Consider the following 26,557-nt stretch of genomic DNA (forward strand, 5'->3'; position numbering starts at 1 on the left):
TTGAAATCAGTAACCTGTGCATAAAGAAAAGAAACACTGGTAATAATTCCCAATTAGTTTTGAAATTTAAGTACATTTTTTCTTGCGTCCTGGTAACTATCATAACATTGAAGGACAGAAATTCTTAATTCAAATAGCTAAATAGTTTTAGTTAATCACAGATAAGATAAAACGATCTTTACATTGTTAATTTGCTAAAAATTGGTCCTTGTTTCCACATTTTTAGGCTTACAACTTGTGAATAATACATCTCAAATAATATTTTCCCAAGTCAAGATCTAAAACACTGTATCCATTCTAGAAAAATAAGCCCCTTTAGAAATGTCATTACCATTCAGATTATTGATCTCATCCTGCCGCCAGGGCTAAAGTGTTTAGCAAGACTATTTCCGGGACCTGGAGAGGACATTTTTATTGTCAGTAAGACAACAGATTAACCAGAGTTCAAATGAGAAGACCCAGTGGCCAGGTCTATGTCACTCTAACATTCTACAGATGTGCAACACAGATGGTGAGGTATGTTGATAGATGAGGTTGTCTTGGCAGCAGAGTTCTTAGACCTGCCTAACATTTTAGTTGAATGACTCCATTAAACATGCCTGTCCCAAGGCAGCTGGATAGATTTTTAAGTAACTATAGCTGTTAAATGTGGAAACCTCTAGGACATTCTGAATATAGGGTCTTTCTCTTAGCTTTGACTTCTAGTTTATAGGAACTATCCACCCAAGTTTGAGTTGGGGGTAGGGGAAGGAAGGAGCAGAAAGAGAGATTGGGGAGTATATGCAAACAAAATTATCCTAAAATTCTAGGAGGAGTATAGGGTGAGTTGAATAAGAGTTTTTAGGAGGGAACATTAATATAAAAATGCTAACTTCAATTGGAATTATCTAGGATAGTTTCTTTTTTCTCCACTGAGGGTCTATGAAGAACCAGGGATTTGCTGTCAGATAATAACTTCTCCCCTGTTTCTATTCTATAGGAGACAGGTTAGTAGAGAAAAGCACAAGATTTTGAATCATGGTAATTGGGCTTTTGTGTGACCTTGACCATGTCATTCAAATGTTTGTGGTATCAGTTTCCTCATTTGTAAAATGAGAGTGGATAGATGTTCTAAATTCTCTTACAACTATGAAGTTCTGCTTTTCTGCTCAGTGTCCTAGATCTCCACTTTTACCAACAGGAATATTTTAAACTTACTAAGAAGCAGCAGAACGTAGTGCTAACTGCTCAGTTTCTAGACTTACATAGACATTTAAAATTTTGTCTTCATGGCATACGTCTATATATCATATTATTATTTCTCAGCATTTATTGAGTCTTAAGAGTCCTTGTGTATAAAATGGAGATGATAATAGTACTCATCATGCAAGCTGTTCTTAGATTTTTTTCACAGCACTTATTTCCTTCTATCTAACTTATCATCTGTAAGGTCCATAAGGGTAGTGATTACTGTCTATTTTATTCACTGATGTATTCCAAGCATCTTAACAGATACTAGCCACTCAATATTTGTCAAATGAATAATTAAATGAAACAATGCATGTAAAGTGGTTAGTGCAGTAATTGGCACACAGCAGTTAATAAATGATCCTATAAATGGTCCTGATAAATGGTTTTATTAATACCCACAGTGCCTTTTCACTATGAAGAAGTAGGAATGGAAGAAGTGGGAATTTCATGAGAAGGTGAAGGAGACTAAGGACCATAATGTTGTTTCCAAATACTGTAAAGAGTATCACATGTCACCTGCAAAGAAAATAATATGATCCAAGATGTGGAAACTACAGAGAGACATTTTTAAAATTCAGAGAAAGGAGGATTTTTCTAACAACATTGCTCAAAGATGAACTGGTGCTCAAGCAAATGTTGAATTATTATTGGCCAATAAATGAGAGAATTAGGAAATATAATTAAAGGTTATAAATCTATTATTTCATGGATGAAATGATTTGAAAAGAACTTCTTACAAACAGCATATACAGAATAAAATTTTAAATATACAAAATACTGAATTTTGGCCTTGTGATGCTGCTGGCAAAAAATGTAGATGGAAAATGGCAAATACAGTAGATACCAACCTATTTTTCTTGGGTACATGCGATCAAAAAGCATTTGTTTGTGACATAACATATGGCTGAAAAACAAGTGCTGCTGACTTGTTTATTAATGTTGGCAAAGCGGCAGATAGGAGCTACAGAATCCCTTATCCCCCATTCCCCACCCCCCAAGGGAAAACAGGACTGTTTCAAGCCAGCGTCTTCCTTTCTTGTTCTTTCTATCCCACTGGTAACACTGCACTTTGGACTTTCAGAATATTGGCAGTGAGAATGTTCTTGGATTACATGAAATGAACTGATGCATCACTCTTGCCAACTAGGGACGATTTTAGACAAAATGTATGGCATCGATGAGAAAGGAATCTCAGTATCATTTTTATGAAGGATGGTTGGCCTCATATAAAACAGTCCCATCAATCTATTGCCATAAGCTCAGACAGAAAAGAATTAGGTACATAAACTGGCTGTCATAAAATGTAGCCGAGTAGGAGCGAAGTCTGATCACAGAAGGTCAGTTACACATGTTCACAAATAAAGGAAGCATGTTTTCTATAATGAGCCATCAAAAGTTAATAACAAGTGAGTTGGCCTTTTATTTTGGACAGTAATACTGAGAAAGATGCAATGGTTCTGAAGGTTTTCTCTGTTCTTTAAGTTGGCTACCTATTGAGAAAAGATATGTGATAACATGGTAACTTTTTAAAGGTATGAAATGGTGAACTGCATTCCTGTTAAAACTATGGTGTTGACTTGACTGTGATGATTAATTTTATGTGACATCTTGATTGGGCCACAGGGTGACAAAACGTTTGGCCAAACATTATTCTGTCTATGAGGGTGTTTCTGGATGAGATTAACATTAGTATGGGTAGACTGAGTAATGACGTTTATTCTCCCTAAATTGGGTGGGCTCATCCAATCAATTGAAGTCCTGAAAAAGGCTGAGTAAAACTCCTTCATGACTTGCTTGTGTTGAGATATTAGTCTTTTCTGGCCTTCAGACTTGAACTGAAACATTGGCTTTTCTTGGGTCTCAAGCCTGCCAGCTTTCAGACCACAGCTGTAACACTGACTCTCCCGGGTATCTCTCTCCATAGACATACATTACTGTTTCTATTTCTTTGCAGAACCCTAACTAATACGCTGACTCAACAGGATCAGGAAGAAATGAGCTGAGCTGTGCCAATCAAGTGCATTATCCAGATAATGAAAGTCAGTCCCTGCAGAAATTAATCTTTTAGAAACTGGTCTGGTAACAATGTGAGTGATCAGGCGACGTGATAACACTTTTGCAATAGAAAATAATGAGCCAAATTACGAATGCTTTTACAATTAGTTCTAGAAGCAATTCCTCACGTTCCATCCCCAAAGTCTAAGATTCTATCTTATAAAACAAGCTTACATAGCCATTCTCAGAATCAATTTCAGAAGCAACAGCATAAAGTTTGAAATGTGTTTACCTCCAAGGGAATTATGCAAGAATTTAAAAATCCTTCTCATTTCCTTACAATTAGTTTTTGAGGACTGAAGGACTCATCATTTTCATATGTTGATTCTTGTTATTATCAGTAATCAGCACATGGCATATCTACTTATTTTCCATGATTATTTTCAGGCTCTGGTGTTTTATGATTTTTAAGCTCTACTTCCACTACACAGATTAAGCTTCCAAAGCATCTGTCTTTAGGCACCAAAAGATACCCTTTGATTTTCCCAAATTCCTGACTTTACTTCCATGTGAATTTTCTCCTTGTCACTTACCTGCCCAGAAGCAGAAATTCTCCTGCCAGCCCCAGGCGCCTCATGGCCATCAGCAGACCTCTCACCGTCATGCCCTCGCAGAAGCAGGCCACCACCCGGGCCTTGGGCAGGTGACTTCTGAGCTTCTTCAGCAGTTTATCGAAGCTCTGCTCCCCCGCGTTGCTATAGATTTTGTAAGAGTGAGCGATGCAAATCCCTTCCTTGGCTGACATATCTTTGAACGCTTCCATCCCACTTTCTCCATAGTTGCCTGTGTGGAAACAGATAAGCAGAGGGGAGAATGTTGGATTCATTGGGTAGAGTTGGAACGCAGAAGTGCTGGGAGCATGAAGGTCACCTGGTAGTGTTGGATTTGGAACCTGAAGATCTGAGTGAGGTTTTGCTTTTTCACTGACTTGCATATCTGGGCAGTTTACAATGAAACTACAAGATACATATATGCATTGATCTTTTAAAACTTTTTCACTCAGAGAGAATATTACAAAAATACAAGCAATTTGGCTCCCCCTTTGACTCAAAAAAACTCATATTCTAATGTGAGATGATGGAAAATATTTATCTGCTACCTTTTCATTCTGTATCACTTCATTTTGTTTCTCATTATATGATCTTCTTACCCCACCGATTCAGATTTTTGTGTTTAAAGACATTACACACAGATGCAATACATATACTTTATATAGTATAGATGTACAAGTCTTAGAGTATTTTATTTTATAGAATATTATCCATATATTTCATAAATAATCATGAGAGTTTGTGGTTTTAACCCAAGTGAAAATTCCAGATCCTTGATTGAGATTTTAGTCTTGTCACAGATAAATGTATTAGCTCATTTAAAACATTTAAAGTTTTATTATATATAACCATTGAAAAATTACCGATATATGGGGGAATAATTCCAAAGTATTTTGCAAAGTTTTGGGGTTAAGGACTGATGGTGGTCTTTTAAAATTATGGAACATGGGGATCAATATTGACAATCACTTATAGGCCAGGAAGTGTGTCAAGATTATTATATATGTGACCTCATTTAACTCTCAGAAGAATATATTGAGAAATATATTATGACCTCCTTCTACAGATAAGAAAACAGATGAGGCAGTTAGGTTTACAATGGCCCAGAGTTAATATCCCCAGTAGGTGGAAAGTTCCATTCCATTCACAGATCTGCCTAAGAGTGCAGATTCTGCTCCCTCCATTCTTCTACGGCTGACTTTTACGAGACTCAGAAGCCCAATTATATCTGTGTTTCTCTTTCCTATTTAAAGGTCATGATGCTTCAAGTTTAGATATTTTGGGAGCCTTCTGAGGCCCTATGAATTATGACAAGTTCATTTTCTGAGTTTTCAAAAGATTAGGTGGGTAAGGGCGACTGATTTGAGAAATACAGGAGACTATTACAAGACAGCCAAGCTGTGGGATGTAAGTGGCCTAGCAATCAACTAGACCTAGGAAATGGCATTTCATCAGGAGGAGTTAATCTCAAATGAACAAGCAAGTACAAGTCATTCGATTGCATACATTTCACTGTACGAGGATAATAGAGATAACTTATAAATAACTATACTCATGTAACATTTTGATGTTTGGAAAGTTAGTTCATATATATGAGCTCATGCTACTTACACCAGCTCTGTGATAAAGGTACTATTATCTTCCCTTCGCAGCTGATAAAACTGAAGTTCACATTTAACAAGCAGATGGCAGAGTCTTGATTTGAAAATCTATCCTCTCCCTCCTGGCCCTGTGTGTGCTCCATCTTAGCAGGGGTGCCTTGTTGCAAATGAGAGCCTCAGACTTTGAGAGTGGGTTTTTGTGTAAGTTTATCCTCATGAACAAACTGTAAAGGGCAAAGCAGAACAGGCCAGCTTGAGTCCCAGCCAAAAACACTGGTAGGCCCAGCTGCATCTTTCCCTCTTCTCCAGAATTAAAGCAAAAAGAAACCTCTATGATGATGGCAGGTAGGCGATGTAGTTATTTTGCAATTAACAAAGGTTAAAGGGCTCTTCCTGAAAAATGTGCAAAGGGGCCTAAATTATTAGTCTTACACTAACCTGAGTAATCTATTATTTTCTGATTACTTTTAGCCAACTCTATTTTTCAATTGACTACCCTGCACTTGATGCTTTAATTAACGCTGGGGCATTTGGATAAATAATTTGATATGAGGTGCATAGTGATTGTGATGGCAATAATGAAAATTCTCAGTATATTCATAGTTAAACAACAAGAAATACCTGACAGATTTATAATCTTTAGCACCTCCCCAACAGCCTTGTTTTAACATTTTTTTTTGTTTATACAGTAAGTTATATATAGAAGCACCTTGCAATAGAGAACTTTGTTATTAGAGAGATCTGAGCTCTAATGTTAAATCTCAGCTTTATCACTTGAAAATCACAGATAACACTGCCTAATATATGGGTATTTTGTATATTATATTTTATGTATGTAAAATATCTTATAGATAGCCTGAACCTAATTAACTGCACATATTGGGGTTATAAAGAATATTCTAGACAAAGTTAAGATGCCCTGTCTTGGAGCAACTAAAACAAATCATGGAGCAAATGGCATTAATACTGAATAGACTAAAAAATAAGCTTAAACTAGTGGGGGAAATATGATTTTGTTAGAGCAAAGCCCAAGAATTATTCTTTAAAATTAAAACAGGAAACAGTTGCAATATATGTGTAACATAAAAATTTCTGCAGAATACTAATTTTGAGTTAATAAAAGAAACCTATTCTAAGTTGGGAATTAAAAATGGGAACATGTATTCCAATAAAATTGGGAAGCTTGTAGTGTTTAGATTTTCAGTAGTTAATATAATGACTACATTTTAGAATTGTATATTTAAAAATAAAGGAGAGGGCTTCCCTGGTGGTGCAGTGGTTGAGAGTCCGCCTGCCGATGCAGGGGACACGGGTTCGTGCCCCGGTCCAGGAAGAACCCACATGCCGCGGAGCGGCTGGGCCCGTGAGCCATGGCCGCTGAGCCTGCGCGTCCAGAGCCTGTGCTCTGCAACGGGAGAGGCCACAACAGTGAGAGGCCCACATAGCGGAAAATAAATAAATAAATAAATAAATAAATAAAGGAGAAACTATAAAAATTTCATAGGCTTCTTGAAGAAAATGAAATAGATTTCAAGCGCTGTATAGAATGAGAAAAAAGGTGAGGAAGCAAAGATTTATTTTTCCAACAAGGAAACAAAGGTGATAGAAAAAGGAAGATATGGTGTAAAATATGAAACTAGTCTGTGGCTTCAACTAAGCATCTGGCAAAAGTAAGAAGGACTCTATTAGACATTCTTCTTTAAGTAGCAGAGGGTCTGTGGCTTGGAATTATGAGAAGAAAATGTAATCGTAGTCCGACTTGACTATTAGCTCACACTATTTATAATTGTAATGATGCAAATGTCAATTATTAATTTTCAACTGTATAAGTCCACATATAGGCAAGGTAGAAAACTTATTATGCAATAGAAAATATATGTTACCAACCTTTCCAATGAAAATTACAACAGAGGAAGATTTTAGGTTGAGATGTGGAAGCAGGGAGAGTTGATGAGAAAGGGAAGGTTATTAAAATACTCCACTCACTATTTGGAAGTTAAGATATACAGAAAGCAAGAGAGAGATGATTAACAGAATTATTTGAATCTGAAAAAGAATGAGATTAATCTAATAATACAATTATATTGAGAAGAAATAAGAATATATGTGAATTAAGAGATGTCTACTTTCCATAAATTAAAAAGTAGGCATTAAAAAAGTAAGCGTAGGGGCTTCCCTGGTGGCACAGTGGTTGAGAGTCCACCTGCCGAGGCAGGGGACACAGGTTCGTGCCCCGGTCCGGGAAGATCCCACGTGCCGCGGAGCGGCTGGGCCCGTGAGCCATGGCCGCTGAGCCTGTGCGTCCGGAGCCTGTGCTCCGCAGCGGGAGAGGCCACAACAGTGAGAGGCCTATGTACCGCAAAAAAAAAAAAAAAAAAAGTAAGCATATATTCATACTACTTAGAAATATGAAAGTGAAAACCAGAAAAGAAAATCGTAAAGTGCTCTTTCTTACTTTAAGCCATTCTGAATGACATGATTTTGAAAAATATTAAAGTACAAGTTTGATGAAAAAAATTTAAATAACAGACTTAAAACTTATTGAAATTGCAGAGAGATATGGAACATTTAAAATGGAATGCCAAGTGAACATTACTGAAAAAAGAAATTCAGCATGCTGATAGTGAGGATAAAATTTTCCTGTAATTTCCTTAAATCAAATGTAAGAGTAAATATTAATTTATAACTTTTAGATACCTTTGTATATTTCTGGTGGGATATACTCACATGCAATTATTAAAATACAATCTCTATAATGAAAATAACTTGAGAACTTGGGGGTAGCTAATTTTGTAAATAGAATTATTATAGAGCAAAATTGATCAGAATCAAATTTTATCTCAAACAATTGCTTAGCTATCACTTTGTTTTGGTTCTATGTTTCTATCACATCAGTTAGATTTGGCTACATTGTTCGCATTTTATTTTCCATTTCAACCACAGAATGAGAGCCTAATGGATAAAAATGTAAAATAGGATCAAGGTTATTTTTTTTCTTATATCATGAAAGATACCAAACCTGAAGCCATGGCAGAATGCTTAATTCACATTTATTCTAAGAGCAGATACTCTACTTAAAATCATATTAGTCATTTCTAGTATGCCAGAAAGACTTTACAATTGAGATGGTTTTCAACAAGATGTCACATCTAAATTAAAACAGAAAAGTCCAGTTAATTTTCCTTCCTCCTGTCAGATCACCTTCTACTTACTGTTCCTTTAATATCAAGCTCAAGGAATTCCTCTGCAAAGTCTGCCCAACCTATGTATCCCTTCCTACGTTCCTCATTTGATCTTACAATAGAAAATTGTCTTTACTTGTGTCTGCTCCTTTAAGACTGTATACCTTTGGGACATAAATTTTATTCTCTTGTGAATTCTTAATTCCTCAAAGGGGCCTAGAAGATAACTAACACAAGTTGAGTAAAACAATAATCTCTTGTGTATTCTTAATTCCTCAAAGGGGCCTAGAAGATAACTAACACAAGTTGAGTAAAAAAATAAGTGAATGAATGAGTGGTACAAAGTAATCAGCACCAAGTGGGAATTTGCCAGATGAAAATATTTGTGCAATTAATTATCCTACCTCTCATCAGAATTGCAACATTTGTGTCTAGAATGTATCACTCTATTGAGTGATTATGTAATATTATTCCACTTAAAATCTGAAGGACAGAATTGTACAATAGTCAAAACAGTCAGAACATCTAGATTTTTTCCCAATGGCTTCAGTGTTCCCCCTGGATAATAAGAGATTCTAATATTTTAACCTCAAATGCTATTTAAAGCTAGTTGCTTTCACTAGTACTATTTGACCTGTATTATGTCAGCTGGGATCTGGAAGCATCTGACTCCATTTGTGCCTACAAAGTACACAATGCAAACAAGACTTGCTAAAGAATAGCTTTAAATCTTTCTTCTAACCTAAGAGAGATTCTTTGCACTTTATGTTTAAAGGCACAGGCATGGAACAATCCTTTAGTATGCAATGCATAACCACAGACCACTGCTATTTCAGGTGGTACCACTTCACTTTCAGTAGATACTGTGCTACTGTGGCTTAAACATACTTCTGGATAAAGATAATAAAGAATGGCAACATAGATAGGCTACATCTGGTAAATGAGGTATTTTTCTTGCAAAATATCTATTGGAGATATGGCTCAAATTTATAAATATGTGTGTTGAAGAAACTGATTGTAAGAATAAAAATTAAATTAATAGAATCATACTAAAAAGATAACAAATAATTTTCCTTTCTCTGACATTCGTTTCCTTTTTTCCATTGTACTCTTACTTCTCCCACCATAATCAGACCCTCATTATTCCCTTCATAGAAACTTACTTGGGAACATACCTCTTATCATCTCCTATGTCTCATTTTGAGGGGGGGGGTCTTACTTCTTATTATGCTTTTTCATGTGTAGCTCAGATGGCTCACATGTCCCCACTTATTTACTTTTATTCATGATGTTCTTTCTACTTGGAATACCCTTTTCCCATTTCTTTATGTTGAAATCTTACCCATTCTTCCTGGTTCAACTCAATTGCCCAGACTGTATGTAACTTACTTAGGATATAGACCACATCTTCTCCATAGCGCCACCTAGCGATGCTTGTGGAACTAAACTGACATACTCCACCATGCTTTACAAGGATTAATTAATTACGTACAGGTATGATACTGTAGTATCATTAATTAATTACGTACAGGTATGATACGTAGTAGACTCTAGATATTTACACATTTTAGCCTACTGATCTATTTTATAATACTGAAGAGCATAATTTTTGTTACTTATAATTGCTAGAAAAGTTTATAATTGTAGTTCCTTCACTTTTTTTTTTTTTTTTAACCATGCAGGATCTTAGTTCCTCCACCAGGGTTCAAACCCACGCCCCCTGCAGTGGAAGCGCAGAGTCTTAACCTCTTAACCACCGGGCTGCCAGGGAAGTCCCTCCTTCACCTTTATGACAAGGCTGATCATACTAATGATTTATTTGATATTGAGAATTTGATTAAAACTATAACCCATGATATTAATATTTTTTTTCCTTAGGAAAACATAATCCACTTCATATAATGTGTTTCATTAGGGGACTTCTAAGGAGATTTCCGAGTCAGATAATGAGTTATGGTGCTAAGTATGATAATGTATTAGACTTAATTTGAAATATAAATTCTGTATTCTATATTCTGTACATATATTTATGTTACTTGCTTTATATATTTATTTATTATATTTCGGATATATTTGTATATGCTATTTTCCAAAACTGTAAGCCCCTTGAGAGTACCAGATGCACTTATTTAATTATGTATCATCACATAATAGTTATTCAGGGATTTCTTGAATAGAAAATATGGTACAGAAAGATAAGAGTAAAATTTTGGAAGAGTTAATTTATTTGTTCAAATACAATCATCAAGTGGATGCTAAAAAAATGTAAAAACTACTCTTTCAGAAAGTATTCACTTTAGGAAATTTAATTCCCTTAAAAAAAAGCTATTGAGCTTGGCCTTCCATATTAGAGCTTTTTTCCCTTTTATTTGACCCAAACTGTCTTTTTTTTCAAAAAGGAGATTAAGATTCTCAATATAAATAATAATTTATAAATACATTCCAAATGGCTTTTACTTCTAATATCCTGTTGCTATTATAAACAGTGTATTTTGTTGACAACTACTAGTGAAGAAAAATGCTGCCATTTCTCATTGGAGTTACTGCCTGGCATGATACCATCCCCCTAAAATATGTGTGGGCAGGATTAATCAGTCAGTGTAATCACCACTTCCCATCCTTTCATGGGGCCATAAACGTTCATCAAGGGATCTTAGCCAAAACTGCCCATATTGAGTGTGCTGTGTCTTAGTCAATCTAGTGGTTAGTTAAACAGCCAGGAGGGAGAAAACCCAGAGAGATAAACACCTCTTCTTATTTTATTACTATCTCTTTACAAAGATGTTTCCCTTTTCAAAAATGTATGTCTTTTCCCAATATAGCCACATGTACAATGAGTATGGCAATTTCAAACTCTATATTGTATTCATTTGTTTACATTTACTTCCTGGCACTAGACAACAAAGTTCTTCAATGTAGGTGTTTCTATCCTCACAACAAAACTATATATAAATATATCATATACTCTCATCAAGACTCCACAAATTATGGCAAATGCCTTTGCCATGAAAATCTTTGCTAACAAACAGATTTCCAAGTTTTGGTTCCTTTTTTTTTTTTTTTTTTCCCAAATCTTACCCTTGAGTTTTTCTATGACATGACCCACATAGCAGAGTACTCAGTGTGAGGCAGGACATTATTGAATCTCATCCGGGGTGTTTTATTATTGGAAGTACTAGAAGGATTTCATTTAGCGAATTCACTTTAGGCATTACACCAGGCATGGAGTATGTAAGCAACACTCAATCAACACTCCAATAGTGAATTCAGAAAAATAAAGCTAGTAGAACATAACTTAGTAACTTAGATTTTGGACTACATATAAAAATATTATTTATGGGAATACTAACCGGGGATATAAGATATTGACAGAAAAGTAAGCGCCAAGTGCATTACTGAGTGGTATACTATGTTGCTGAATTTTTCTTTTGGCTACCAGGAATGGAGCTAGAAAAAGAAGTCTGATCTTCAGAGCAAAGGTACAAGTTGACCATTCAAATTCATACATGGCAGATAACATGAAATCAAATCAATGAAATAAAAATATATGAGAGTTATAACTGTCACCCATGTCGATTACAGCAAGTATGAGTGTCATCTTTGGTTCTGTAATGTAGGTTGCTGAACCTTGGAATCAAAAGTTGTGATATCTAGTCCCTCCAATAACTCTAGTTCATACAATTGGGTTGAACTGAGATAGACAAAACTGAAAGAGAATCAAGTTTTGAGAAAAAATCAAGTTTTAGAATTTATTTTTAATTTACTTTTAAATTTCTGCCAAGTAGAAATGCCAAATCGGAAATTGAATAAGGACATTCTGGCTCAGAAAATAGAAGTTAAAATTGGAACTATTTGGGATCATCAGAATACGGATAGCAACAGTAATAGATCAAAGTGTAGGATGTGAAAGAAGAGAGCTCTGATTATACCCTAAAGAATTCAAATATTTATGCATTAATTGAGAAGGCAAAGCTGACAAAGACAATGGAGACGAAGAAACCAAGAGAACGTATTGTTATGGGAACGAAAATAACAAAGTGCTTTTACTTTCTTTTGGACATAAACAGTGTGACTATTAAAAAATCCACTGATTTTGGCAACACAGTCAAAGCCATAAAGGAGTAGGCTGTGTGTAATAGGAGTCAGAGAGTGAAGACAGTAGATTTGTACAACTTTTTTTGAGAGTTGTTTGGCAGTGAAGAAGAGCCAAGAAGTATGATGGTAATTGGAAGAGAATGGGGAAATCAAAGGAGGGATTTTGTTTGCTTATTTCTAGAGAGGGGCACCTTAGGGAAAGTGCTTAGACCAGAACATGGGGCAGAGTAAGCACTCACAGTACCTGATAGTTTTAATCACCATCATCATCATCAACAACATTTATCTAGATCTTGTGGAATTAACTGGTAAAAGGTTAATAATATGTACCAAGTACTGTACTAGTCACTTCAAATAAAAATAGTCGTAATAGTAACTCTTACTATTATTATTTAAACCAACCAATCCTATGAGGTAGCTAATATTTTCCACATTTATAAACAGAGAGTTTATGCTGAGAGAATTTGCCAAATAATTGATAGCTAGTGAGCAGAAGAGCTGAAATTTCATCTTTCATCTGTTAAATTTCAAAGCCCATGCTCTTTTCCTACAGTAGATTATTACCTTTGAAGCACTGAGAGAGAATTGCCCAATTTAGTTCTCTGGTTCTTCCAAAGGTGCTCACCCACCACTAAGTATTTCATTTGAATCCAATGCCAGATACTACCAAATTGAATTCATCTAAGCAAACATAGTTTTTAACAAATAAGTTTTTTGCCCAATTACTAGAAATATTATAGACACGTGTGGTTTAGCACTAAATGATCTAATCCATATCATTACTGAGAATTGACATTTAAACATCAGAGTCTTCCTACAAAATATACAATGCTTAACTGTAGCTTATCTATAGACAAAGACCTGTCAAATAAGAGGAGGCTTTCAGAAACAGACACGCCATACACCTGTTACTAATTACCTAAATCTTCGCTGTGGAAGGAGGAAGGACTTCAGAGGGACAGCGGGAATGGAAAAACTTGATTTTTATATTTAAAATTATACAGTATTTTAATTATTAAAATACTTGTTACTATAGCTTAAATTGAGATCTGCAAAGTGAAAACATATCACTTTATTAATCTTCTAAAAAAATGGTGTTTTTGCCTTGATTCTTTCTGGCTATTCTTCCTAAAGGAAAATAAAAAGTTGAGACAGAAGCTATGACCCAAATTCCCACTCTAACCTTCCAGGATTCAACTTCCTCTGCTTTCTTTGTAAGCTGTCAACTTCAGAGCTGAAACCTGCTGCAGTGCATGTCTCATTAAGAGAGATTCCATTTCCACAGAAAGGACAAATCTCTGTACGGAACTGTGTGTCAACGGGTCGGGTAGGTTGGTGAGTTTTTCACTGCGCCTCTGTTCTATCTCACTAGTCACCTCTGATCCTCAATTCTAACTGGATCTAATGACAACACAGAAATTCACTCATCACCAGCTGAAAGCAGAAAATCCTTTGCCGCACAGCCAAAACCGCTCACACTTGACAGCCTTTGCTCAAAAGAAGTAACTTCTTTGACAGCAGCTCGTGGCCTCTGCCACAACCTTCTCCAGTTGAGATCTGCACTGTGTGCGTTCTGTGGTTGCTAGAATCCCTCTGGAAGAACTCAGTGACTACCACAGTACTGAGAGGAGGAACTCATTTTGGAAATATCTGTCTGGACCATCATTCACTGGAGGATTCAGAAATGAGTAGAAGGAACTGAAGTGTAGTGTAATGGCTGTGCTGTTGTTACTGTTGCCAAATTCTGAGCTCCATTCAGGAGGGGGTCATCCATGCTGTGTTCTAGGATTATGGCCTTAGTGACTGTCATCTGTAGATAAGACCTCTGCTGTCCAATATGGCAGCCATTGGCCATAGGTGGCAAATAAGCATTTGACATGTAGCTAATTCAAACTGAGACACTGTCGGCATAAAAACAAAATAGATTTCAAAGACAGTATGAAAAAAACAATGTAAAATATCCCATTAATATTTGATAATATTGATATGTTGAAATGACAAAGTTTTGGATGTATTGGGGTAAATAAAATGTGGTTTAAAAATTAATTTCACTTCTTTCTTTTTACCCTTTCTTAAAATCACACACATGGCTAGAATTATATCTTTATTAGAGAGTACTGAATTATACATATAAAGAGAAGATTTATATCCTATACATTTCAGGGTAGAATGTAAACTTCTTAGGACACTCTATGACATCCAGGACTTTTGTTATCTATCATCTAGGCTCTTTCTCCAGCCTCACTGCTTGTCTTTTCTTTATGTATTGAATACATGGCACATTCTTCAGCCATACCAAAGAATATATAGACCACCAAATACACCATGCTTTTTCACATCTCTAAATTTCACAACACTCCTTGTTCTTGAGAGGTTCTTCTGTTTAATTCCTGCTCATACTTCGAGACTCAGAGGAAAAGTGACAGAATTCTCTAGCGCTCTAATTCAAAGTAGATATCCTCTACTGTTCTCTCATTGCCAACCCTCACTTCAACGTCACAAGATTTTTCATGTTTTATTGTAATTATTTATTAGTTTGACTTTCTATGAGGCTGTGAGCTAATCAACAAAAGGGGTCACATATTAATGAATTACCCTTTTTTCTCCAGAACCTTGGTGGCCTAAGTATTTGTTGAATAAATGCACTTTAGAAGATGAGTACTGACTTTTTCCACCAGCTTTATAAAGATATAATTGACATATAACATTGTGTAAATTTAAGGTGCAAATGTGATGATTTGATATACATATTTATTGTGAAATTATTACCACAGTGAGGTTAGCAAACCTATCCGTCACTTCACATAGTTACCTGTTTATTTTTGGTGAGAATATTTATGATCTACTCTCGTAGCAACTTTCATGTGTACAATACAGTACTGTTAACTACAGTCATTGTGTTGTATATGATATTCTTAGAACTTATTAATCTTATAAGATGAAGTTTGTATGTTTTTTTGTTTTTTGTTTTTTTTCTGAGTTTGCCCTGAAGCTTTTTTTTTTTTTAACATCTTTATTGGGGTATAATTGCTTTACAATAGTGTGTTAGTTTCTGCAGTTTGTATGTTTTGACCAACAACTCCCCATTTTCCCCACGTTCCCAGCCCTGGGCAACTCCCCAATTTACTCTTTGTGTCTATAAGCTTGGCTTTTTTATTCCACAAAGAAGTGAGATCATATGTATTTGTGTTTTTCTGCTTGACTTATTTCACTTAGCATAGCCCTCAAGGTTCATTGAGTTGTCATTCATAAATTATTATTGAGCAGTGACTATGAATAGCTGTGCAAAGAAGCTCTGGTATGGAAGCTACTCTGCATTCATTGTGACCCAAAAGGGCTAGAACTGGACTTAGATAAGATCTGAGGAAGGGCAGCACAGTTTAGTAACCTGTGCCTTGGACAGAGTGAGGAGATAGTGTTTGAAATCTTGTTCTTCAACTTATCACCTGCATGGTCTCTGTGAATTTGTCTCTTTATCTATAATATAATATACACAGGATCCACAAAGTGGGATTTTAGATCTGTCTCCTATATTGTTTTATTAAGTTGTAATAATTATAGAGTTTTAGCCATTTTATTCATTTTTCTTACAGGTGCTTGCTCAAATTTCAACTTTCTGTTTCTCAATATATACTGCATTTCAAATTCCATTTTCCGTTTCTCAATATACATTCCATTCCAAATTTCATCACTGAACCTTGTGGATAATTCCCAAGCTAAGTTTTCTTTGTAAAATTAAATATGTTTCAAGAGTCAGAAATTCTACTTAATGCAGAGTTACTGGAAAGGTGTTAGGTAACATTATGAAAACTAGTCTTCACTAAATTGGTAAATTCTGCTACTTATGTAACTATTCCTCATTCAGTCATCTGTTCCACCTAATTTCTCAGACATTATATTAAGTATCAGCTGGTCTTTTGAGATATTCCACCCTTTGTAAGATCTGCTTATTCTGATCAAGATTTTATTTTCCTCCTCCAGTTACTCATGTCCATTTGTTAAAAGATTGCGATAATGGCAATAACTTTCCACCAGACACAAGACATGCATTTTGACCATATGTATCAAGCCAAAGAGAATAAAACTCACTAAATATATTTCTAAAAGAATTAAAAATTTTACTGATAATAATTGGAACCCTGTGGGGAAGAAATGTACAGTTCCTTGTTAATTAGAGTCACCAATTATTGCTTTGTTTTGTTTGTTTGCTTATTTTTTTTTTTTTTTTTTTTAGTGGTACGCGGGCCTCTCACTGTTGTGGCCTCTCCCGTTGTGGAGCACAGGCTCCGGACACGCAGGCTCAGCGGCCATGGCTCACGGGCCCAGCCGCTCCGCCGCATGTGGGATCTTCCCGGACCGGGGCCCAAACCTGTGTCCCCTGCATTGGCAGGCGGACTCTCAACCACTGCGCCACCAGGGAAGCCCTTTTTTTTTTTTTTTTTTTTTTTTTTTTTAAATACCAAAAATTCCCAAGGAGTATCTGTTCTAAAGCAAGGGCAAAAATTTCCTGGCCTGGGTCCACAAGGGTTGTGATTTTAGCTCTCTTCTAGAAAGAAGCCCAATTTCAAGCATTTGTATGTTGACTCCAGGGTTTTATATACTGATAAATGCTACTAAAACTCTTGCTTAATCTGACGAAAAAAGGGGGTACTTGGAGGAAGATTGACCAGTTTACTAGTTTCCTAATCTTAGGCAGTTTCCATTGATCCCAGATTCAATACCTTTAAGAGGAATCCCACTCAATGTCCAAGAATTTATTGAAATGAATAAAAAAATAAAAACTATATAAGGCTGGAGGAGGGGGCAGGTACATAAATAAATATGTCAGTTAATATAATATTAATAAGCATATAGAGGGGGCCGATAGAAGAATGTCTGTATATATATAATGATAGGCATTTTTATATATGTTTGTATATGTATGACAGATATTCATATCCATATATGATATACACACACACGTACATATGTATACATATATATGTATATAACATAATAAAGGTACAAAGTACTGGTTGGACATAGGTGTTAGAGTTCAAAGGAAGGAAAAATTGCTTCTAATTGGACACAGGTGTGAGACCTACATACTACACATTCTTTTACACCTTCTGTTTCCCTCTTCAATGATGTCTGGGTAATTTTAATTTTTATATTTGAATGGCAAATAGCTTAGTTATGCCCTATTTCAAAGAGCTAGTTTAGTCAAGTGAAGTAGATGTTATCAAGCTTTTCTCCACCTGCCCCACATGATTATGAGAAGTATCTTAGCCTCAGTCCTGCATAACGCAAGAGTGAGAGGGAAGGAGAGGAAGCTAATACAAGAGTGGGTCACTGAGGCTGTTTGCTCATTTCATGGGACCATCTTTCAGAGGTCATAAAGACTGATTCTCAAGGCTGTGTTCAGGAGGAAGGGAGAAGAATATGTCCTCAGTCTCTTACTTGCCAATGGTTAAAGACTGCCTCCACAGGGCATTATTTCCCATATTCTTTCCTATCATGAATTGGCTCCACGCTGCCTTAGCAAGGTAGCTCCTCAGGAGATAGTCAGAGGTGGGTACAGCAGACAGGAGGCAAGGCACTACTGAGCTGCACCCATGTGCAATTATTTCAAGTCCACGTAAAGTTGGTCACTGCATCATTGGCCGAGAGTAAAACAAAGAACAAAGAGCTAGAAATCAGCGAAGTCAAGATGTGAAGTGATATCTTAAGTGATATCTGATACAGGAGAGGGAAAACACTGGTGTTATTTAAACTATTTGCAAATGCCTCTATTTCTTAGCTTTTGACAAGGAGTTTACTTGACTCCCATGATATGAAGGACATCTGGTGGTAAATGTTTAACGACTACCTCTCTGGAGAGGGGGGGTGTGTGTGTGTGCGTGTGTGTTACAGATTTTACTGATTATAAAATAAAGTAGCTTACAATTTAGAAATAACAAAACATACAATCCTCTTTATTATAAAATGCCTTCACTGAATTTTGCCAAAATCTTCTGTCAGTAGCCAATGTATGGTTACAATTGACTAATCAGTGTATTTCTGACATGAATGGTGACTGAAATTTTTATATATGTTAAGATGTTTGATGAAAGTGAAACCAAATAAGTTGTATGTCAGAACTTGGCTCACCAATCAATGATACAAGTAACTCCTTTGCTAAACTGGAAAATAGTTTCAAAAACTAGAATATTCCTTTATATTCTTATATTGTGCTATTCCCAAGATGGTTACAGACATGACACACTTCTACGTTTAATCTGAATTAACATTTTCTTCATCACTTTCTTAAGTCTAGACAATAAAAATCAAGTCTTGATTTTTAGCGTGCCCATTTCCATGGTGTAAATATTCCCACTATGACTAATTTCAAGCTACCAATGGTAGGTGACTGAACATGGAGCTGGAAAAAGATGCACAATGGCATACCAATATATAGTCTATTGACCATATAAATACTATGGCTGTAAATAGCTTAAAGAGTACAGAAAACAGTAAAATGTGGTCAAATCATTAGTAATAATGTTTTTAATTAGAATTTTCTGATATTTTACTTCTTTAAAATAATTTATGTAATATAACTTAATGTTTAATAATGGCCATGCTTAACAAAAGGCTACTGCAAATTTAACAATTCTCTTGTGCATATTTCCACGAGTTATTGCCAGCACCAACACTGGACTATGCCAATAGAATCTCCTAAGATTCTGCTAGCCAATATCCGTCATATTTTCAGTTGCTCTAGGGCTTTTAAAGGGCCACTGTGCTTACAGTGGCAATAATAGAGACTTCCTTTGTAAAAAGATCCAGTACAATAAAGGTGAAAGTCTGATGGTGGAGAGAAGAAGATTATATCACTTCTGACTGAATATGTCAGGAGAATGCCTGTGCATAAAGCAGAATTTTAAGTTTGGCCTTGCAAAAGGAGTGGATTTTGGCAGTCAGGAGATGGCATTCCAGATGGAGCACACAGAATGACACAGGCAGGCTGAGGTGGGTAAATGTGTGGTGAAGATCCAGTCTTCCCACTGCGGAGGCTATAAGAAGGGAGGACCAGAAGTAGGCTAGGATCGCAATGGGGAAGACCCTATTTTATCAGATAAAGAGGTACATTAGAAGGGGTTTGTGAAAGTAGTGACATTACGTGAACTGCACTTAAGAAAGAGTATTCTAGCAATAATGAGACGAGAGTGGCGTGATGGGCCAGAGAGAAACAACAGAGTTTTATAATTACAAATTTAGTAGTAATAAGGGACTGAATTAGGATAGGGACAATGGAAGCAAAGACATGATAGTATGCAGGGCCACTCGGTAATATTGCTCAGAGAGTATTGACATTCACATGGAACACAAAGTGAATGATGGTCTTTGGAATTATGCTTTGTGGTCTTTAAGACAAAACACTGACACATTATTACTTCATGTGAGATTAGATAAGAGAGAAAGCAGGAAGCTTAGTTTGGAGGTTAATGAGGCAGTCCAGGTGAGAAACGATGGTAACTTGAAAGTGGTGGCAGTGGACATTACATCCTACACGGACTGTTCAGTTTTGGTCATGATCCCAGAGCACTGTTTGCCCTTGTTATGGGTCGAATTGTGGCTTCCCAAAGTTTATATGTTGAAATTCTAACCCCCAGTGCCTCAGAATGTTACTGCATTTGGAGATAGGACCTTTGAAGAGGCAATTAAGGTAAAATGAGGTCATGTGGATGGATGGTCCCAAATCCATTATGACCAGTATTCTTTTAAGAAGAGGAGATCAGGACATAGACATGCACAGAGGGAAGAACATGTGAGGACATGGGGAGAAGACAGGCATCCACAAGCCAAGGAGTAAGGTCCTAAGAAGGAACCAACCCTGCTAACACACTGATCTTAGATTTCTAGTCTCCAGAACTCTGAGGAAATAAATTTCTGTTATTTAAGCCACCCAGTTTATGGTTCTTTGTTGTGGTTGTCCTAGCAAATTAATACAGCCCTCTGAAGCTTACCAAAACTTCCAGTCATGAAAGGTACCCAAATTCTTAGGCAAGATAAAAATGACTATAATTTTGTTGTCAGAAGCATCATAGTATCTGGAAAAGACACTGGCCTTTGCAATATAGATGGAATTTGAATCTTGCATCTGCAGATTCCTGGATAGATGAGCCCAGACAACTCAGAGCATATGAGCCCAGAGCATAGCAAAGATTTCCTTCTTTTTCTATGCTCTGGAATAATTAAAGTAACATTGAGGTTTTCTGATCTTTAAAAGTTGGTTAGCATTCCCCTGTGAAATTATCTGGCCTGGTACTTTTCTGTAGTGGAACTTTTAAACTTCTTTATTTCCTCTATGACCCTTGTTCTATTTAGACTTGCTGTTTCTCTGAGCTTCAGTTTTTAAAGTCACATCAGATGTGGTAGGACAACCACCAGCCCAATGTCTGGCCCAAAAATAGGTACTCAACAAAAGTTACTTCCTGTCCTAGCTCTTTCTTAGTTTTTTTGTTTTTGTTTGTTTGTTTTTTGTTCCTAATAGGCAGTCACAAAACAGGCCTTAAGAAAATGGCACTAAAGTTAGATTAAGTTTAAGTCCCATTTGAATTAATCAAACCTGGCTCAAATCCTGGCTCCGTCTCTCATTTATTTCAGTACTTGGGCAAGTTGCTTAGTCTTTCTAAGCCTTTGTTAACTTATCTATAAAATTCTTATACAGTGGTTATAAGGATTAAATGTGATTTTGCATGTGAAATTCTAAGAACAAAGTTTGGCACATAAAAAAGCCTCAACAAGGGCTCCCCTGGTGGCGCAGTGGTTGAGAATCTGCCTGCCGATGCAGGGTACACGGGTTCGTGCCCCAGTCCGGGAAGATCCCACATGCCGCAGAGCAGCTGGGCCCATGAGCCATGGCCGCTGAGCCTGCACATCCGGAGCCTGTGCTCCGCAACGGGAGAGGCCACAACAGTGAGAGGCCCGCGTACCAAAAAAAAAAAAAAAGCCTCAACAAGTATTGCTATTATTAATCATACACAGTTTTATAAGTTCTTTTTCTATAAGTTCTGTTTTTTTACATGCTAGTATTTGCCATCACTGTCTATGACCAGCTCCTCTTAATAGAAACTCTCCCTGTGTTGTTGCCTCTATTCTCAATTCTTCAGCTAACACTTACGGCTCCCAATTTATACCCCCAGTTAGATACCTGGAAAATGTTCATTCAACTATTGCCAAGCATTCTTCCAAGAAATGTAAAACTAAAGCTGCTCGTTAGATAGGGTGGTACACTGAGTGTTCAGTAGTACTGCTACAAAGTAACATTTTAATGTTTCTTAAGAACATAATCCCTATTGCCCATGTAGGCACCTCAAAGAGCAAATTAGAACAGTCAACAGGGAACTTAATAGCTAAAGCATCTCGACTGGATTTACCCAGTGTTTTAATAAAATCACTCATGGTCCAATTCTCTTGTCCTCATTTTGCTGCTAATGAAATCCCAGGATAGTACCAAAGTGTTGGCTTCTTTCACTCAGTTGCACTAATGTCTGCTCTTTTCCCCACACTCTAATCCTTTAATCATACCTTTGGGATACTACAGTGTAGTAAACCATTTGGGAATACCTAACACACAGGAATAGCAAATTACTCTCTGAAGCATATAGAGGCCGCCAGCGTGGCTTATTTCCTCTCTGTCCCTCAAGATAACTTTGAAACCTCCCAGGCCTCCAGGCAGCATTTCTGGCTGAGAAAAATCCCTGATAGGGGAGTCCTTTCTATTCCTAACGTTTCATTGAAAAAGTGAGTCAGTTTTAGAAATAATCCTAGGATTCATGACTATGTTGGGTCATGAACTCATGGAATTGTAGGCCAGCTATGAAGAAAAGGAAATGACCATGGTCATGTTTTAAGTTTAATAAGAACCTAATCTTGTTGCTACAAACATGGTATCTGTCCAGCTTCCAAGAAGCGCCTTAGTGCCATGTCTGTGCATAGTCCCTTTTCCTGGCAATAGATTCCCCTGCCTCTCTGTTTATTTGAGATAAGTACACAGTCTACTTTACACTTACAGCTCTTCAGCCCCCTGGCCTCGGTGATTAGCCTAAAGGGGTGAAATGTTACCTAAACTGTTTTTTTTTTTTGGTTGTATTTTTTTTTTAATTCAAGCTAATACAGGGAATCTCTTTATTCTCTGCAAAAATGTGAGCCAAGAGTAGTCAGCACCTATGGTTCTAGACTCATGAAAAAATGAAAAGAAAGAACAATGCCCCCATGAAAAGGAGAGGAATTAAGAGGTGAAGGGAACGGATCTGTCTATATTGGGCTCCTGGTTGTATTTGTTAGTTTCTCCTACTACATTCCTGGCTTTCACCATTACTTAAATAAATTCCCATTATTGGTTAAGCTAGTTTGACTTCAATTCCAATCTGTTTATAATGATAGTGTCCTAACTGGTATTCTAATCAAAGTAAGGAACAAGTATAAGATAAAGGAATAAATGATTTCACAGAGTTATTAGAACGTTAGTTAAGCCACAAAGGAAGGGTAGAGACAGTCAATAGTTTAGCAGATTATAGAGAATTCCACATATGAAACAGAACCTTATATGGAGTTGAAGGGAGGGATAATGGAGATGAATAATGTTTGTAGTTGTCATCAGGTTTTTCTGAATCACAGGGGTCTATATGGGTTAACAATGGGATAAAGCCCTAAAATACAGAAAGGTTTCAAGCTAATGCAGCAGACAGCAAAACCATTTTACATATCAAGCAGGAAAGTTCCAGAATAAAAATTGTATTAAATTATTATTTTTTTTTGTCCTGGAAGAGGTATGTAGTGATGATTGGAGGTGAGAATAGTGAGAGATCTCATAAGAAGTTACTGAAGAAATCAACTGTGAGATGACAAGGGCCTGAAATAGGACACAGGCAGCAGAAATGAAGAAGAACAAGGCACTTCTAAGAAGAGAACAGTGTTTGGCATCATAGAGGGTGGTGGAGCACAGATTAGACTCCAGAGTGCAAAAGTAAGGTGAGGGCTTCCCTGGTGGCGCAGTGGTTGAGAGTCCGCCTGCCAATGCAGGGGACACGGGTTCGTGCCCCGGTCCCGGAAGATCCCACGTGCCGCGGAGCGGCTGGGCCCGTGAGCCATGGCCACTGAGCCTGCGCGTCCGGAGCCTGTGCTCCGCAATGGGAGAGGCCACAACAGTGAGAGGCCCGTGTACCGCAAAAACAAAACAAAACAATACAAAACAAAGCTAAGATGAGGAATAGGAGGTACAGAGAGCCTTTACAGACTGAAAATTCTAGTATACGGGGTTGAAGTAGGAGGTAACCAATCTAAATTAGGTAACTCAACACTAGCATATTAGGGAAGCTTTCATCCGTGTGATATTTTCATTCGTCAGCGTAATATAAAATGCTATTTACTAAAAAGAATGTACAGAGATTAAACCAATGGTTATAATTTTAAACTAAATGACTTCACCTGCATTTTACTGGCAGTTAAACATATTGTAACTCCATAATAACCATGGGAGAATGAGGATGATTACATCCAATATACACATAAACTGAAGTTCAGAAGACTTCAATAATTTGCTGAAGATCACAAAACTAATAAATATTAGGAATCGAAATTAGGATTCTGGAACCTATCTACACTACTTCCATTTCACCACACAGAAACTTATAAATCCAATTACCATTTTGCTATTAGGAATACCTACATTATCACTTAGAAGAAAAATGAGAAGGACAGAAAGGAAGAAATTAACTTTATTTAGCATTGTCAGGGTATTCCTGGAAATCTTTGTGAGACTAATGAGAGCTACATGTTCTAGAAGATAGTGTATTATCATATATGCAAAGAATAATGAGAAATAAAATTAATAGCCAAGGAAGAAAAGTATGTCAAGATATGGGAAACAATGCACAAACAATATGATGAGATAAATTCAGTCATCCAAGAATTATAATACAGAGAAATTATAGAAATCAGGGATAATTTAAAATTTGCATTTTATCAAACTGAGTCTTCTAAATGGTAAATTCATGATAACTTTAGGTGAAGCTGCAGTGTTTTTCTCCTTCAAAACCTCTATATTTTAGGAGTTCTCTGGTGGTCCAGTGGATAAGACTCTGTGCTTCCAATGCAAGGGGTGCAGGTTCAATCCCTGGTTGGGGAACTAAGATCCCACATGCTATGCAGAGTGGCCAAATAATAATAATAATTAAAAAAAAAACAAACCTCTGTATTTTATAAGACCAGAAACCATAAAATTCCTAGAAGAAAACACAGGCAGTATGCTCTTAGACATTAGTCTTAGCAATATTTTTTTTGGATCTGTTTCTTCACACAAGGAAAACAAAAGCAAAAATAAACAAATGAAACTTCATCAAACTAAATAGATTTTGCACAGTGATGGAAACTATCTACAAAACAAAAAGGCTGCCTATTGAATGGGAGAATTTATTTGCAAATGATATATCCATTAAGGGGTTAATATCTAAATTATATCAAAAACTCACATAATTCAATATAAAAAAAACAATCAGATTAAAAAATGGGCAAAGGACTAGAACAGACATTTTTCTAAGGAAGATATGTAGATGGCCAACAGACACATGAAAAGATGCTCAGCCTCACTCATCATCAGGGAAATGAAAATCAAAACCATAATGAGATAATCACCTCACACCCATCAGAATGGCTACTATCAAAAAGACAACAAATAACAAGTGTTGGCAAGGGTGTGGAGACAAGGGAACCCTCGTACACCGTTGGTGGGACTGTAAATTCCTGTAGCCACTATGGAAAACCATATGGAGGTTCCTCAGAAAATTAAAAACAGAACTACCAGATCATCTAGCAATTCCACTTCCACTTCTAAGTATTTATCTGAAGAAAACAACAAAAAAAATTCAAAAAGATACATGCATCTCTATATTTTTTGCAGCATTCTTTACAATAGCCAAGATATAGAAGCAATCTAAGTGTCCATCTATAGATGAATGGATAAAGAAGAAGATATACCCACACACATACACACACACACACACACACACACACCTACACACACACACGCATGCATACATGCTGAAATACTACTCGCCATAAAAAGGAAAGAAAAATTGCCATTTGCAACAACATGGATAGACCTAGAGGTCTAAGTGAAATAAATCAGGCAGAGAAAGACAAATACCATGACTTCATGTACATGTGGAATCTAAAATGCAAAACAAATGAACAAACAAAACAAGGGAGAAACAGACTAATAGATATAGAGAAAAACTAGTGGTTGCCAGAGGGGAGGCAGTGGGATGTTGGGCAAAATAGGTGAAGGAGATTAAGAGGTACAGACTTCCAGTTATAAAATAAATAAGCCATGGGGATATAAGGTATAGTATAGGGAATACAGTCAGTAATTTGTAATAACTTTCTATGGTGACGGATAGTTACTAGACTTATTGTGGTGATGAAGATGTAATGTTAAGTCACTATGTTATACACCTGACACTAATATTTTTATATCAACTATACTTCAATTTAAAATGAAAGAAAAAAAGCACCTCTATATTTTAAATGGGAAATCTTTTAGAATAGAACAAAATAATTTCATATGTTAATTATATTCTGAATATTAATGAAAGCAAAATAGACCATATAAAATATTTTAAGATAATCAGATCTATCTTTATAGGACAAGGCATGCTATTACAGTGTTTTAATCTTTTTTTGTTGTTGTTGTTTTTGCAGTACGCGGGCCTCTCACTGTTGTGGCCTCTCCTGTTGCGGAGCACAGGCTCCGGACGCGCAGGCTCAGCGGCCATGGCTCACGGGCCCAGCCGCTCTGCGGCATGGGGATCTTCCCGGA

General features: G+C 36.5%; 1 protein-coding gene across 1 annotated transcript in view; it reads right to left on the minus strand.

The window, feature by feature from the left end:
• Positions 1–3,727: 3,727 nt before the first annotated feature.
• GRM5 (glutamate metabotropic receptor 5) overlaps positions 3,728–26,557 on the minus strand; it is a 196,053-nt gene continuing 173,223 nt past the window's right edge. The window contains exon 2 of the mRNA XM_079930336.1: positions 3,728–4,068. Within this exon, the coding sequence (XP_079786462.1) occupies positions 3,815–4,068 (254 nt within the window). The 3' untranslated portion in view covers positions 3,728–3,814. The remainder of the gene's footprint in view (positions 4,069–26,557) is intronic.

The sequence above is a fragment of the Stenella coeruleoalba genome (assembly GCF_951394435.1).
Source record: "Stenella coeruleoalba genome assembly, chromosome: 8".
NCBI classification, from domain to species: domain Eukaryota; kingdom Metazoa; phylum Chordata; class Mammalia; order Artiodactyla; family Delphinidae; genus Stenella; species Stenella coeruleoalba.